Consider the following 18,195-nt stretch of genomic DNA (forward strand, 5'->3'; position numbering starts at 1 on the left):
TGATTATTTTTTAGAAAGATAATAAATAAGAAATATGTATATAATCTCAAACATAATAGTAGTAAAAACTTCCTTAATAAATGAAGGTTTTTTTGCCACATGTCAATCTCTCATTAATTTTGACACTTGTTTCGGTTTTTTTGGTTTCGGTTTCGTCGGTTTCTCGGTTTCTTGGTTTGGGTTTGCTCACCCCTAGATTTCATCCATAATCAAGGCAAAGATGTATGGACTATGAGCATAGCCTTGATGGAGCCTGATTTCTACGGGGAAAAGCTTAATATCACTAATTATTGTCTGTGAAAACATGTGGTACATATCACGTATAACCGTGACATAACTCAACTAGACCCCTATTGCCTCCAAAGTCTTTCAAATCATCTCATCTCATGTTATCATGTCTCCTCTAGGCCAAGAACCACATATCCCTTATTTCTTTCTTGATGTTTTTCCATAAGACGTAGACCTCCTAAGCATGAAACCAAATTTTTTGCGATATCACAGTTTATTGTCTTACCCTGCTGCCAACAACCTCACTTGGTACCAAATAGTTTGATACAGCCCTACAGTTACCACAAGTTTGTGCCCCTCCATTCTACAAGTTCCTCAAACAGAAAGAGACAACAACAATTGTGTTTTTATCGATATCATTTAATGGTTTTCACTAATTTGTTTCCAATTCAATGGAACGTCTTCATATTATGAATCTTGCATAACAAGAACTTTGTTTTTAATCTACTAATTCGTTTATTTACACAATTGTTATTGGTTTTCACTAATTCATTTTCCCTACAGGGTGCAGTCCTAAACTAGTAAAGAAATTTTATTTCAAGATGGAGGATATGAAAGACTCAAAAATCAGTAAATTCTTTCAACTAAAGTTACCTGAAATTACAAAAAACGTGGAGCTTAGCTAACCACAACCACAACCACTGTTACGAGTTAAGAGAATTCAAAACTACATGTAAACTAATGTTGTTGCATTCCCAAAATTTCTTGATATCAAACAATACAAACAAACAAAACTTGAGATGATGCCCAAGGCATCTCCTACATGAACACTATAATCGTAATTAAAAATTTTACAAATATTCGCGAAGGCTTTCACCACTTAATGTCTCCATTTCCTTCAAAATTTCTTGAGCCAGTGACTTAACATTTGGTTCCACATCTTCCAACAATTCTCCAAGGAAAGGTATTGTTTCAGGCAACAACACCAAATACTCTTCTCTTAAATTCTCAACTAAATACTTCACTATCTTCAACCCCAACATCCGAGTCCTCACCTTCTCACTTCTTGTTTGCATCAAAACCTACACCCACCCATAAAAACACAGCATTTTAGTTTCACAAAAATATCCAAAATGTTTTTTATTTTATTTTTTTACTTAATGGTCTTAACTAAACTATAAAATAATAATAATAATAATAATAACCTCGTGATTAAGTGGTTTCCATAGAAGATCACTAGCAGAAGTAACAGCCATTTGCCCAACACAAGAAACTAACAATTCGTCCACTTCATTCACAGATGGTACATCTGGATGTTGTTCTAGAGAGCTTGGTGGGTCCACACCAATCTGTGAGACAATCGGCTTCAACAACACCTGCACAAAAAAAAATTAATCAAATAAGATTATATATATACATAAAAAAAAATGTGATTGATTGATTCTGCTTACTTGGAAATTTGAGGAGTCGAGAAACTCGAGGTTCCCAGTGTCATAAAGAAAACATTTATGTAGAGATGACAACACCAGTGCCCTTATATGCCACCTGGAATGTTCTGGGCTCTTGTTTACATTTGGCTCCATAAGCTTCGCCTTCTTCTTTCGAGTGGGACCCGGTGTTGCCACGTCATCATCGCTCAGATGTCGCACCAACCCATTGAGAAAGTATTTGAAGTATGGAACAAACAAGGATCTATAACATCACAGAAAATAAAACAAACGACATCAATATCACATTAGGAAAAATTGAAATACAATGATGTAATAGAAAGTTGCTATTTCCTGCATTTAGCTCAAAAATATATATATATATATATATATATATATATATATATATATATATATATATATATATATATATATATATATATATATATATATATAGCTCAAAAAAAAAAAAAAAAAAATATATATATATATATATATATATATGAGTGAACTCACCGATGGCTATCCACAAGCTTCTGTATTAATCCAAAGAACGATATTGCCCTATCAATACTTCCAGGGACTGAATCGTCATTTTGCTCATCGACATTATCTGACCACTCAACACACCGAATGAAAAGAGGCTTAAACATGTTTTCTGTAAGCTTCATTGTCAGAACCACCATTGCATTAATAACATCCTTTTCAACAGCAGTAACATTATTGACAGAAGCAGGACGTTGGCGACGAATGTCAAGAGCAACAAGACACATGTCAAATATATTCAAATAGTAAGCAGAAATAGATGATCTGTCCATTGTAGATATAAAGTTTCCCAACATCTGAAATAAAACCGATAATCCTGAATCCCCAATCTTGATTGCTTCAGAGTATATCTTCAATAGAGGTGGAAGCGACAACCGTACCTGGTAAAATAAAACAAAAATCAATTAAATATATATTTTATAAGATAAACATTTACCTAACAAAAGTCAAAGTTTCGACTTACAGGAATTTTTTCTGCTATGAGCTTTCGAACGTTGTCTGCTTTTGACTTTAACTTTGAACTTGAGTTGGTTGCGTATTGAGGGCGTAAGATTACAAGTTCCAAGATTTGAGGAAGATAAGGATTTAGGAAACCTCCAAGTTTATCAATAACAGCTTCTATGGTAACAAGAATAGACATGAAGAGAGACTCGTTTGAATTTGATGACATGTCATCACACCTCTGAAAGACATGGTTCATGATACTAGGAAGCTCAGGGAGTGCCCTAGGTCCAAGAACATTAATTAAAGCGCCAACAGTCCGGAAGCATCCGGAAGATATAGCCAAGTCTTCTGAATGTATGTGTTTGATGACAGTTGCTAGACATGTGTTGAAAACGGAATCACTAGAAGGAAAAACTGTCACTAAACTTTCAAGGGTAGAAATGGAAGAAAGTCTCAAGGAAGCATGTTTTGAAGTGTTGACACTATCATCAACTATCTTCAAGATCTCATGTAACATTTTTTCGAAGTGTCGCGATGCAACTTCATCAAAACGAAGCCATGAGCTTCTGACACTTGGATTCATTACCTTCTTGTTGTGCTTTTGAGTCAACATGGTCAACTCTTTTCCCATGTCACATACAAGCCCTAGAGCCTGTCAAACCAAAATAAACTAGTCAATATAATTATATAAACATGATTTATATGTGATAATATGAATCATGTGATTAATATAGAAATTTCTCACCTTCTTTCTCACATTTCGATCTGAATGACCTAACAAAGTGATGATGACTTGAAAATAAGTCGAGGGTAGAAGCCCTTTACTGACAGCTGTCAATACATTATTCATTACCTCCTTTAGTTCCTTTCCTAATGAATCTGAAACACCATGTTGCTTTCTTCTTGATCCAAGAAGTTGCATGTGTGTAACTACAAGCTCCATGAGATCCCCACTTGTTGCCTGAATGCTATCAACATCTTCACCAGATTTAATCTTGAATGCTATTTCAGGGTCTTGTAATTTGTCACCAATAAACTTCATAGCAACTAGCAACTGTACAAACAGTTGTGGGACCCACGTACCCATCTCTATCTTCTGAAGCAATGCCACAAGTGAAGGAAGCCATACCATGCATGAATACTGCTGACATACTTGTAAGGCAAAAGTGTACTCCCACTCTGTGGAGAAATTCTCCAAATTCTTGCTTTTTGAAGCCAACGAGTGAAAAAGTAGGAAAAGTAATGAAGCTAAGCTTCCACTCTCCCCTAAAGTACTCAAAAGATGCACAATGATTGAAAGCCTTCTATGTTCAGTAACATCAGGTAATATATTCAAAAAAACTTGTAACACTTCTTCTGGATTTTCAGTCCTTGATAGCCAACATGGGACAATAGTGGAAATCAGGTCTTCAAATACTTTCTTGGAGTGACTATCCCACTGCAGAAAACAACTTGTATTAAAAAAAACGACACATTTGATACATGGATTATGAATGCAATTTATCAAAAAGATTAATATTACATTATTATATTATTACCTGTGTTACAGCTGATTCGCAAATGACAGTAAGAATATCAAGAATGTGATCCAAGATTCTGTCTGGCAAAACTTTTGAAACTGCTGACAACAATGAGAAGACATGATTACGTGTGGTTGGATCATTTGTAGACCGTGTACAATTAAGCAATAGCTTTATGTCAAAACTCTGAGCAGCTTCATCATTTGGCATAAGGGAATTTGAGATGCCTTCAAGGACTGATAAAAGATTCTGTTGAATATAACACATTGTGACATCTGTACTTTGTGAAACATCAGCAGAAGCTTCTAGAAGTTCCTGATCCTGCTTCACAGCTTCTTGTATCCACTCTTTGTCCATGAAAACTATGGTTAAGTGCTTGAACAGTGGCTGAATAAGATCAGACCTGTTGTCTATGTCTTTCTTTAGTAACAGAATGTCAAGTAAAGAGCTTAAAAATGTGAGCTTGCTGCATCGGGTATGGCCCGCATCATTAGGTTTCAACTGGGTTGTTACTTTCTTTTTCTTTTTTCCATGTGGGGTACCAGTTAATGGACTTGATTTTTCCAAAACATAATCAAGCATGTGTTGTACCATTGATGTGGAAATCTTTATCTGTAACAAAGCGATTCTAGCAGCATTTTGAATGTCACCATTGTAGCTTCGAAACAAACACACGAGTTCTTGAAAGAGAAGCTCTTGTGTTTCAGACTTGAAACTACCATATAGAGAGCTATTAAGACATCTTAAAACAGTCACACACGGCTGTATTATAGATTGATCTTCAGAGTATGAACGATCGACCTGAAGAGCCTTCAAAATATATGATTCAACAGCGGGCCCACCAGTTGCTGAGGTAAGCTTTGTACAGCACTAAGAAGAGGGAGAAAAAATTAATTCAATGAAAGAATGAGATTTTAAAAGCTTATGATTATGTAAATTTTTTAGAGAAATTACCTCTAGTAGAAGACATAGGATTTGAACTTCTGTCTTTGACAATATTTGATGGGATTTATCATGACTGCGTCTTTCTAACAGGTCACTTAGCAAAGAGTTGAGTTCTTTAACTAGCATAACTTGGCTTCCCAAACCTTTGACTAAAGATAGTACTTTCAGCTGCCAACGTGTCAAGCATATAAAAAGTCAATATGGAAAACTCCAGAATGGATGAAAGTCAAAGGCAACTGAATTAGCATTTTGCAAGAAACATACCATTCCAAAAGGACACAATGATAGTGCAGATCCCAAGATAAACTTCAGTATGTTGTCCTTTGTTGGCCGATCAAATCTGGATAAGTTTTAAAAAGATAGAGATTAGAAAACATACAAGGCTTTTGTTATAAATATGAAAAGTGCTTATAAAATCATTAGTGAAAATACCTCTCTCCAACACTCTGTGGAACCAACATGCTATGATGTGTAGAGCTTAGCAATGTTGTAAAGAAGTCAGGAAGAAAATTTTTGTCAGACAATATAAGCTTTTTGTGCTGAACCATCAAAGCCAAAAGATCTCCAAGAAAATGACTCCAAATTGCACTTCTCCCTGTGGAAAAGGTACCACAAAATGTCATAATGCCACTCAAATATTAGTTAAGTAGGTCTAAGAAAAGAGAATTACCATTTTTCCCTCCAGATAAACTAACATGTGGCCATAAGGTAAGTAGTCCTTCAATACAGCTCATTGCAGCTACCCGTATTTCCTGGTGATCACTAGACAATGGAACAAGAACTGAAGGAAACTCAACAGGTAGTTGAAGAAGTAAACCCTCATCTACTTCATTTTCCAAACGGATTTCCTCTTCCAAATGAGAACAATAAAAGGCAAACGAGTGTAGACTTTCAATTTGGACAGCATCAGCAACACCTGCAATCAGAGAAGTCTTGTAAGAATACCCTTTTTCCATAAAAATGTTAGTGAAACTGTGAAAGAAAGGATGGAATTATAAGAACAAGAAAAGTCAAAGTCTTGACTCACCTTCATCCGTGAAAAGTGAAGACAAAAATCGGGCTGGTGAGCTCTTCTGATTTGCAACAAGATGATGAAGATGTTTCTTGAAAGCAACCTTTGAATGAGAAGCAAAGAAAGAAAAAAGATCTTGAAGAATAACTTTCTGCTTCTTGTTTTCATCATCCAGAGCTGTTGCAAAAAAAGCTTCCAGTAACCTCCAGAATATGGATATTAATATCTCAGCATTCAAAACCTCGAGATTCACATCATACATTTGACCAAGGAATGCTTTGCAATCATTGTCCACCATTCTTCTATTCGCCTGTAAATTAGTTAATTCAGTTAATAAAAAAGCTGCAAATCATGAAATGCTCATAAAAATTCTAAATCTCTTCAAAGATACCTCATCTGTAGCAACTCCAACCCCAGCCATCTCTAACTTTTCCCATTCTTTTGTAACAACTGGAAAACAGGATTCGTATATAGCAGAAAATCGACCAAGATCTGAAGCAATATCAGAGAAAATGAAGCAATCAGAATTTGCACATGTACACATGGCAGTTTAGAAAGGATAAACCCGGAATAGACAAGCTTACCTTTCTGTGACTTCATTACTGAATGCAACAAAATCAAGAAAAATAACGTCTTTGACAACTCCAAATCATGGCAGTATCCAACAAACCACTGCACGTATTCATCAGGGTTGGCCAAGAAGCATTCTGCCATGACATCCATATTTTCCATATTGAGAGCAGAAGTACTTGTATGCGCTAATTTCTGTAACAATTTGAAGATAAGAGAAAAATGATTATTATTTATTACACCTCACTTTTGGCATACGATTGATAAGCATAAAAGAATAATACTTACCTTTCCAGAAACAGAGGTGCTGCCAAGTTTCTGGTAAAGAGGCCATTTTAACTGTTTGGCTGCATCTAAAGCTTTTATATTTATCCTCTGGGTCTGATTATAAACAAAAAAAATGTCAGTAATTGCAGAAAAAAAGTCAACTAACAATGTGAATTTTATGTAAGACCTTTGGCATGACTAAGACTAAAGGAAATATCATTGCTGCAAGCTCTTTTCCATATTGTTCTGAGCCTTGAAATCTTGATATTACATGCTCCAGACATGACATGCTGACATCAGCTGCTAAAGTGGTATCACTTGATGCCTCTACAAGAAAAAATAAAGTTAACTATAATGAATGCTTAAACTTAGACCAAAAGCTATGTCAATTATCAAATACAAGTATAGAGAAAACTTACTTGATACTAATATATTGATGCATCTTTTAAACACCTTTTGAAGACCATCAAGAAGATCTGTATTTTTTATAAACTCAGACAATCTCCCCATACTTAATGCTGCCTGAACCACGCTTAGGTCATCATCGTACAGCCGTCGCAAGAGAGCATCATTTACAGTTTGAAGCTTCTAGAAGATACATAGAAGAAATATTAGAACAAAAGCAGAAGGAATTATTGACCTAAATGTTGACTGCTTCACATTATTGATCTAAAATTGCATCACATTAACATATCACCTGTGAATTAGCAGACTTATCTCCAATCATGGGGTCCGCATCCAAACTCATAACAGTAGCACGTCGAACCCTAGCCTGTGACATTATAGATATATAATAAATTTCAGTAAAATGAGCAAATTATAACAAGTTATACGAGGGCATATACCTGTGGATGTTCCAGTCCAAACCAGATCTTCGAGTCAGATAGTGGAAATGACGAGTCTAACCCTCCATCTAATGTCTTACAGAGAATCTCATATGTGAAGCTATCTTTCTTGGAATTCATTTCAACATCCTAGAAGAAATAGGAAGAATAGAGAAGTTGAAAAAGAAAGCAATCATGATTAAAAATATACAGCAAAATAACAAACCTTCAAAAAACTTTGAACAGCATCACGTAATTCCACTGGATAATGTTCATTGATGGAGAGCAAGATTTGTTTCACCTTGCTTCCTTCCACTAAAACAAGAATGAGCAAATATACAAAACTCAGTTGTTAAAAATGGAACTTAAATAATGATTTAACAATCAGAAATGCTGAATTAACCTGGTGCAGATAAAGATTGTTTGTTCCCTTTCTTGGATAACTTCATGCAGGTTGAAAGAAGTTTTGTAACTAAACGACCAACTAAAACATTAACAGGAACAGCTTTTATCATTGAAAGCAACACTTTAAGGCACGAATCATCATCATGACTGTACTCCATGAGGGATTCCAAAAATATCCCTAGAAACTTGTCGATGTTGAACTCCTTGGTCAATCCAGAAAGAACACCCGAAAGATCCCTTTATCACAAAATCAAATCCATGTTCAGGAAACATAAAGAAAAATAAAAGCTTTGAATTGTCAAAAGAAAGAAAAACTTTATCCTTTGAGGCCTACCTAATTTCCTTCAAGATATCCACAACCTTTTTAGGGAGCACTTCCATAGATTGCAACTGTCATGTAAATAAGAAGGGTATAAATTAACTGCATACAGTTACAGATAAAAAAACATATGGCAAGCAAGAATACCTGTACTACATTAACCAAGGCCATAAATGACACACGAAACAAGTGCAAATCAGTAGATTGTTCTACATCCTCACGTGCCACATCAGCAATAGAGCGAATCAAGGTTTTGACAAGATTAGGAGACAATGTTGATCTATTAGCTAGTAAACCAACAATCATCAATGCTCCTGCCTGAAAGAATCATATGCATCATTCCTATGATGAAAAAGATACCTATACTACATAAGGTCACATAAGTCAATTGCATCAATCTCACCTTGTGATCTATGTTTCCTTTTGAATGAGTCTGAAGGCCAGAAACCACAAATGGAAGAACTCTCTTTACAACATCGGTGTCAATAACAGTAAGAGAGCCCAAAACCTCTATAATGACAGCTGTACAGAAACTTATCACAGGCCTTGTAGGTTGTAGCTTCTTTGTAGGTGAGGCCTAAAAAAGAATACTTGCAATAAAAACTTTGTTCCATCTATGACAATATTCCTCATTAAAACATATGGCAAAAAAGACTTACATAGGTGCATAAAGTCTCTAAAACGCCCATATCACGAATACATTGCTGCACAATAACCTTCCTGGGTGGTGGTGCACCCGATATTTTTACACCCTCAAGAAACCGCCATTTACCATTTCTATAACATAACAAGTTGGTAATAAGGTTATGGACACTCGAATTGTAGTTGATTTCCAAAAAGAAAATAGAAAAAGAAGAATGGGATATACCCTTTTCTTACCCTGTGTCAATAAGTTGCACAATCCGGACAAAAACATGTGTATCATGGTAAGGTAGAGCACATAAAATCAATTCATCAATGTTGTATACATGAATCCTGTTGAATAAGATGCAGAATAGCACATGAACTGATATGTTGACATACAAAAATGTGAAAGGACATGAAAAAGTGAAGCTTGAATGGTAATACATACTTGTATCTACGGATTAGATATTCGAGTGTCCTTAGTGCTGAAGGTAACTTAAAATGTCCGGACAGCAGCCTCAAATAAGAACTAATTGAAGCATTGATATGGTTATTGTCTTCCACACCCATAAGTTCTCGATCCAGTTCTTTACTCTTATGAGTGAACAAATCATTCTTGTAGTTCACAAATCTTTCATCCAGGCTCACAAGACCCTCCAACCCTGAAAAAAAAACAAATCTCAGATCATTCGCAATGAGTACTAGTGATAATACTCCAGCATCCATTATAATTCAACAGGGTTGCTTCTCAAGTTCAAGTGTATTGCTAATTACTTTAAGCTTTAATGTTAATCATGTTTAGGATCGAATATACAACGGCAAGCACTGAATACCCATTTATTCATATCAATACCTGAAAGGGCAAGGTTAAAGAGAGTATCGAGGTCGATATCAGCTGCTTCTTTGGCGTCAAACAGGATGGAGGGACGGGTAAACGGTCTTTTGAGAGGGTCTGTGTCGGCTTTGACAATTGACCTGATTGCCTGCAGTTGTGAGGCGATTGACGTCGCCATTGTTGTTCTTTTGAAGACGATTAAACAGAGATGATCGGATTCCTAAACTGGTTGTTGTATTGTACCAATGTCCCGACTGGATATGATAAACCCTAAACCCCAGAGTAGAGTGGTTGCTTGTGGCAAGTGCCTATGAGGGGCTACCGACTTCAAATGAGATGGCGCGGGTGTTTAAGCCCTTTAGGGTTTATGTTTTCCTGTGTGTACCAAGACGGTTCTTTTTTATATGACAAATATGGCCCCTTTACTATTGCTCAATCTACATTTAGGTCCTCTTTCATGCTCTATGCAGTATGCACCTCCAAGTCTCAACTCCACTCCATATCTCATTTTCACTATGTTTTTTATTTATTAATTAGTTTATAACCCGTGAGTATCACGGTTACAAAATTAATTAAACTTTCATAGTAAAAACTCAAAATTATTAATTAATTATATTTTTTTAGTTATATAAAATTATAATCATTGATTTAGATAAATACGTGACATTATAATCTATATTAATTTTATTTTAAATGGTATTCTAATGTTATTTAATTTAATTTAATTAGAGTGAGAAATTTAAATTTTAAAATTTTAAATGCATAATCAATTGATTGACATGTGGCATGATATTAATTATGATGTTTAATAAGATGACACATGGCCAAAGGAGAATCAATCTATTTTTTTATTAGAATAGGGACTAGACGAATTTACGTGCGTTGCACAGCGAAGATTAAAAATATATTGTTAAAATATTGAAAAATATATGTTTAAAATAGTTATACTATTGACATTAACTTTGAGATAATATTTTACACTAATATATATATATATATATATATATATATATATATATATATATATATATAATCTCAATTATTTTGAACAATAATATTCATTGACATCAACCCACATTCCTCATTAATAGAATTAAATATAATTATCTATTTAGTATTATTTTTAACAATTATTATTATTAATTAGTTATATTTTTACTTATGCGATCATTTTCTAATTTCAATAATAATGTTCATTTAAAATACAATTTATTTATAGTTAAATATAATTTATAATTTGATGTTATTATCATTTAAAATTGTTATTCGTTAATTTTAAATCACTTATTATTAATAATAAGTTAAAGAAGACTTTTAAGAAACACTTATTATTATTATTATTAAAATGTGAAACATACACTAAATAATAAAGTGATAACATAGATAATTTGCATTTCAAAAGAGACTTGCATGGATAATATGACATATCCATGTAATTTGATTTTATTGTTTGTAATTATTGTTTATTAATTTTAAAACCACTTATTATTATTAATAAGTGAAAGAAATTTTTAAAAAACACTTATTATTATAATTAAAATGTTAAACATATATTAAAATATAAAGTGATAAGATGCATAGTTTGCATTTTAAAAAAGGTTTACATGCATAATATGGATAATATGACATATCCATGATTTTTAATTAATTATTGTTTTGAAGCAACATGAACATACAAACATGTTTACAATAGTTAATTAAATATTATATATATCATCTTCCAAAACATATAATCGATAACATGAATCTAATCTAATTACATTAAAATTTTAACCACAACATACAATGATATTCTTAAAAGAATACTTAAATCAAGAAAACACAAAAAAGAATTAGTATATAACAAAATTAAAAATTAAAAACTTCAACATAATAACATGGCTCGAAAAATTGTCCAAAGCCTTCAAACCAACACAAAAAACTTTAAACCTGTTTTCTTTGTGAATTTTGTATGTGATTTGTATTTTGTGTCTACTCAAAAAGATTGACATTTGTATAGTGAAGTATCCATTAATTGTTTATTAAATATATTATATAAGTTATAAAACCTTTGAATTGTTAATCATTATTAAGAGACTTTTGAGTGGTATTCATTAAAATAGGAGGTTTCAAATGCATGAGGTGCTTGCAAATTTTTATGGGGGTTTCAAATGCATGAGGTTTAAGAAAAAATGCTAGCTTTATAAGTATGTATGATATGATATATTTTCAATTTCACTCTACTTCATATCTCATTATCACTATGTTTTTTATTTATTAATATATTTTCAATTTCACTCCGAACATTATTTTGATATAAATAAACTAAGTTATAATTTGTACGGTTTGACAAAATAAAACAACATAGAAATTATAAAATCATATTCATCATTATAAATTTGCAAACAATTAAAATAATATTAAAAATCAAAAAACACAAAGATAATGCATTACATGAATACTCCATGTCAGATGCATTACAAGAATGGTCAATTTAACAATTATATCATTCCTAGATTAAAAAAAAATAAAGAAAGAAAGTTAGTTACTATTAACCTGCATGTTAATTAAAACTATCAATAAGTAATAAAATCATATATTTTTTAGGGAAAACTGCAATAAAGTCCATACATATTAGCCTCATAATCGATTTAGTCCCTATATAATATTTTATTCAATTAAATCCTGTAACGCTCTAAAAATTCAAGCCAATTTAAACTTTTCAAAAACAATCCAATTTCATTAAGTCATTACAATAAGGTTTTCAATACAATTATTATCAGAGTCTTCCCATAACCATATCATAAAACATAAAATGAGGAGCAGTACGATCACGCCTTCGCCTTGCCATGCTCTCCTGAAGTACTTGAAAACCATTAAACCACAACTGTAAGCCCGAAAGCTTAGTGAGATACCCCCAAAATACCAACCACATATACCACGCATAACATATCATAAATGAACTGAACAACCATGCACTTCGGGTCTACTGTGTGATTGGTCCGCCGCACCGAGCCTTCAGTCCACGTGGTCCACCCTCCGAGTCTAGCCATATCCATCGAGTCTGCAATGTGGTTGGTCCGCCCGCACCGGGCCTTCAACCCACCTGGTCCACTCTCTGAGTCTACAGTATGACTGGTCCACCCGCACCGGGCCTTTAGTTGGCCTGGTCCACTCTCCGAGCCTCGGCACGTCTGGTCCGCCCTCGTGGGGCCTACAGCCTATCCGGACCGCTCGTTGGGCCTTCGGGATAACCGGTCCGCCTTGGGTATGTTGGCCTACAACACAAAGCAGGACCCGCCTCAACCCAACCCCAGTCCAACAACCATGTGCACACAAACATACAATCATATAACAATACGCATCCAATCAACCCGATCTAGCAGATCACATAACATAACATCATCCGAACCAGGATACCGACCTAACCGGTCACTAGCATTGCATCATCCTATATACCAGGATACCGTCCTTAACCAGGTCTCTAACACATACCATCCTAGCTACCAGGATGCAAACATAGCAAAGCAATAACATAACAACGATACCCGGATTACAATCCGATAAAGGGTCGGCCTTGGTGCCTTAGACCCTGTTGATATAGTGAGGATAACTCACCTCGCAACTTCTGACCGAAAAGATAAGATCACGCTGTTCCAACCTCCGACACGAACTCCACCGCTAATAATACCAAAAGACTGAACTCAATAAATACCAATAATTACCAAAATACCCCTGGAAGCCAACTGGTCAACTCTTGGTCAAAGACAAAGTCCTTAGTCAAGTTCAAACTTCCTGACTGACTCTACTCGCCGAGTCAGCCCGCTGACTCGTCGAGTCCCTATGCTCTGAAAACTCCCATATTGCGACCCAACTCGCCGAGTCGCCCCAAGACTCGTCGAGTCCCACAAACTCTGAGTCACTTCCTGATCAACTCACCGAGTCGTCCCTCGACTCACCGATTCACAGCTCAACCAGGAAAGGTGAGGACTGTTGGATTAGTGTCTAAGTCCATAACTATTTTGGTATGTACTTGACCCGATGGTGAATGGTCCTTTTGGGTTGCCTTCACCAAAGCAACTTGATAGGATGAATTATGGAGAGAAAGGATTAAATATGAGTTATTAATATATTATGAGAATAATATATTAAAGGAGAAATCATATTATTTAATTAATATTAGTCAAGAATTAATTGGTAATTAGTTTTGTAACTAAAAGAGATTAATTAAACTTAAGGGACTAGAATTGTAATTATAAGATAATTGCAATTTGGGCCATGGATTGCCTTTTATTATAAGGTGGACGAATTTTATGGGGGAAGCCCATATGAAATCGTCCAAGGCTTTAATTAAAGGAGTCTATGGGTTGCTTAGGGCTTAAGCATCCAAATTAGGGTTTCCTTGTTAGATAACCCTAATTGCCTCATTATATATAGACCCCTTAAGGACCAAAAACATGAACAAGACTCCTCTAGGGTTTGTAGACGGTTTTGGGCAGCCTCCATCCTCTCTCCTCTTCATCCTCTTGCTTATGGTGTTTGTGAACCATTAGAGGAGTGACACTTGTGACTCTAAGCCTTCCAAAGTCAATACAAGGAGATTTGGGATTGTTATTGCTACATAACAATCAAGGTAACATCTTAAACCTATTCTCATGTTAATATGATTATTTGAATGCTATAATTAGGGTTTATAGTCTTGGATGTACAATAGAGAAACCTATATCCAAGCATTAGGGTTTGTATGAGCACATAGGATGTTCTTAGGATCAAAACCCATCAAGGACCTCACGACCAGACTCGCCGGGTCCAAAAACAGACTCGCCGAGTCCAAGGCTATCTTCAACCAACTCGCCGAGTTGTTCTTCCAACTCATTGAGTTTTTACCTATCTTCAAGCAACTCGCCGAGTACCACTAGCTCTTAATCCATTCAGTGGATTTCCAAGCCATGCAAGGGCTCCAATCCATAAATCTACCCTTCTACAAGTTGTTCCTCACGTAAAGTTGCAAACTTTACGTGAATACAAAGAGATATAAGCATAATACACTCTTGGGCTAGGGTTTGGGACCAAAAGGCTTCATCAACAACTCTTGAACATGGACTTTATGCTCGTTTGGATCATCACTACTCTAGATCTGAGGTAGCAACCACAGATCCAACCTCCAAACTCAAGATAGCACTAGGTATACTCCCAAAAACCCCACAAATGATAGATCTAGATGGATAACAGCTCAAGCAACGAATCATTATCTCAAGAGAAGACTCCGACAGAAGAATAAGCTAAAGCCTTGCAAAGCCCCTTGATCCAAGCCTCTTAATCTTCAAGGATCTCTTCAACAACACTCCTTCAAGATCCAAATGCTCTCTAATTCTCTCACAAATGGATATTAGGGTTTTTGGACTTCAAGGGAGAGTAAAGAGGTTGGGGATAGGGTATTATGTTCTTTATATAGGGCTCAGCTGTAACGCCCGTAGATCTGGGCTAGTCAATTTTGAGGCAATAAGTGTCGAAAATGACTTTTCGGAAAAAGATTAAGTTTTAGTATGTTACAAGGTTTCCGTACATATAAAGAGCGCCGAAATCCGAGTTATAACGAAGAAGTTATGACCCGTCGAAGTTTCGCGATGGAACCAGCATGACACCGGGAATTGTAAATAGTAAATTTACGATAGAGCGACTTTTAGCCTTAACGATCTAAACAAAATTCATAGAAAATGTTAAACTAAGATTGTCCATAAAAAGACCGCCCAAATCTGACTTCGTATGAGGAAGTTATGATTTTTCTAAGATTTAGCACAGCAGTGCACAGTCTGAAAATTCGAATTTTAGATCGGTCGATTTTCAGCCAAAATAATCTAAACGAGAAATGAAGATATCGTTAATAGGAGTTAAACGATAAAAAGACAGTAAAAAACGGAGCTCGTATGCGAAATTTTATGGACGAAGCTTAGTCGCTACTCTTCGAGCGCGATAAATTCGATACAGTTTTATAAATCCGAGATACATTGAGAATTAGCCAACAGGGTCTAAATGAAAGTTGTAGTACTCGTAAATACCAACACGTGGATATAAATAAAGTCGGAAACGGAGCTCGTATGCGAAAGATATGGACGAAGCTTAGTCGCTGCTCTTCAAGCGCGATAAATACGATACAATTTTTGTAAATCTGAGATAGAAGGAGAATTAGCCGACGAGTTCTAAATGAAAGTTGTAGTCCTCGTAAATACCAACGCATGGATATAAAGAACGTAGAAAACGGAGCCCGTACGCGGAAGATACGGATGAAACTTAGCGGCTACTTTACTATAAAATCCCTATAAATAAAGGGTGAACCCTTCATTATTTTTTCACACCATAAGCATTTCTTTCTCTCTCTAACCTCCCTAAACCCCTCCCGAGTTTAGGGAACCTCCCTAGCACGAGAAGAAAGCCCTGGAGCGCCTGATGGCTCCGAGAAGAAAAGCTTTCGGCTCAGAAACGCTGCTCCAGCGAAGCCCGTTTTTTATAAAAACCCGCTGTAAGTGAGCTACGCCTATACTATATTTAATATAGCTTTTATTTAATTATAGTAACATTATTATGACCTTAAAATAATTATTTGGGCTATTATTATGAGTTATATTGAGTGTTATTTAACGCTTATATAATAGTAAAAATAGTTAGACTATTAATTAGTCTCGGCAAATAATAGACTAAACTTTACTGGTAATAATACTAGGTTTCGTCAAAGGAAATTATTTTTTTTAAGAAGCGAAGCGCTGTCTGAGTTCGGAATCACCACCTTTTCAAGTGAGTGCATAGTTACTTTCATCTTACACATAGATATGAAGTATTTTATATAAATTACGTGCTATGTGTGCATATTATCTGAGTACTTGCTGTCTAAGCTAAATGAACGATTGTATACATGTTTTAAATGATTTAAACTGTATATGTATTTTATATCTACAATAATGTTGGGGTAAAACATAGGTAGATGTAATAGATGGAATATGAGTTGGATGGTGTTATAGACCATGAGGTGAGGGTGAGAGGTGGACGATGTGAGAAGTCTTTTCCCAAACGATGGCCCCGTCATTCAGCAGAGTATGGATGACAACCACAGACTATTCTAGACAGTCCAGTGGAACACTAGCAGGCTCGCAACCTGTAGGTGTTATGAACGATGTCTTCACCCGGTGTACTCTAAACCTTGGTGATCATGCATACTTGATACCTAAACACTGGTGATCATGCAGACTTGATGCCTAAAACCTTGGTGATCATGCAGACTTGATACCTAAACCTTGGTGATCATGCAGACTTGATGTCTAAACTCTGTCGGCTATGAAGACTTAGTGCCTAAACACTGACGACTATGCAGACTTAGTGCCTAAGCCCTGGCGACTATGTAGACTTAGTGTCCATTGTGTAAATCGTGGCAACGATGGACTTCGTGTCGATTCCTTAGGATGATCCTTAGGAATAAATTAACGAGAAATAGTTGATTCTTAGGGTAGATCCTTAAGAATAAAGAATATAATGGGGATGGGTAATTGAGTTGATTGTTTAATTATTTAAACATAATAATTATATTATTGTGGGTTGAAAACCCTATGTACTCACCAGGTTTTCCAACCTGGCCCACTCAGTTTATTTATATCATAGGTGTTGAGATAAAGTCACATTACACTGAGAGACTTAAAAGAGATATAGATCACTAGTGATAATGAATGTAAGTTATGTTTATGCTTATGTTTCTGTATTGACGATGACATCCCAAATATTTTAAAATGAATAAAAATACTTTTCTTCGGAAACGCTTTGATAACGTACTTATCATGTTTTACCGGGAACAAATTCTACAACATTTTTAAAAGAGGTACTCTGATTTTTATAAAGCATAAACAAAATCGGTCTTTTCTGGCCGTGAAAATGGGGATGTCACATCAACCCCCGGGATTAGGGTTTTCTCCATACAGCACCAACTCGCCGAGTCCACCCATACGACTCGCCGAGTTGGTCACTTAACATGTGACTTGCAACGCAACTCGACTTGCCGAGTCTATCCATCGACTCGCCGAGTCGACCTTCTTATTTACACTTTTAGCCATTCAACTTTACTTCTAAATTTCTGGGATGTTACAATTCTCCCCCACTTAAATTAGGATTTGTCCTCGAAGCCTGCTGCAGCACACAATTCCAGAAACTACTCTTGCAATGCACCTCCTGGCATTAACTGATCCAAGTTTCTCCAATCACTACAAC

At 35.4% G+C, this 18,195-nt stretch overlaps 1 protein-coding gene across 1 annotated transcript; it reads right to left on the reverse strand.

The window, feature by feature from the left end:
* Positions 1-840: 840 nt before the first annotated feature.
* Positions 841-10,332, reverse strand: LOC111905838 (uncharacterized protein At3g06530). The gene is made up of 28 exons (XM_023901559.3): positions 9,985-10,332; positions 9,580-9,793; positions 9,387-9,482; positions 9,167-9,284; positions 8,911-9,084; positions 8,655-8,825; positions 8,523-8,578; positions 8,187-8,425; positions 8,010-8,098; positions 7,805-7,933; positions 7,657-7,731; positions 7,379-7,547; positions 7,147-7,286; positions 6,981-7,073; positions 6,707-6,887; positions 6,514-6,614; positions 6,138-6,432; positions 5,781-6,026; positions 5,543-5,705; positions 5,375-5,450; positions 5,120-5,278; positions 4,184-5,035; positions 3,391-4,083; positions 2,665-3,297; positions 2,172-2,581; positions 1,680-1,920; positions 1,434-1,604; positions 841-1,310 (listed from the first exon to the last, which is right to left on the reverse strand). The coding sequence occupies exons 1-28, from the start codon at positions 10,142-10,144 to the stop codon at positions 1,080-1,082; spliced, it is 6,375 nt and encodes a 2,124-aa protein (XP_023757327.1). The 5' UTR covers positions 10,145-10,332; the 3' UTR covers positions 841-1,079.
* Between the last annotated feature and the right edge of the window lie 7,863 nt (positions 10,333-18,195).

This window comes from Lactuca sativa, chromosome 8 (assembly GCF_002870075.4).
Source record: "Lactuca sativa cultivar Salinas chromosome 8, Lsat_Salinas_v11, whole genome shotgun sequence".
NCBI lineage: Eukaryota > Viridiplantae > Streptophyta > Magnoliopsida > Asterales > Asteraceae > Lactuca > Lactuca sativa.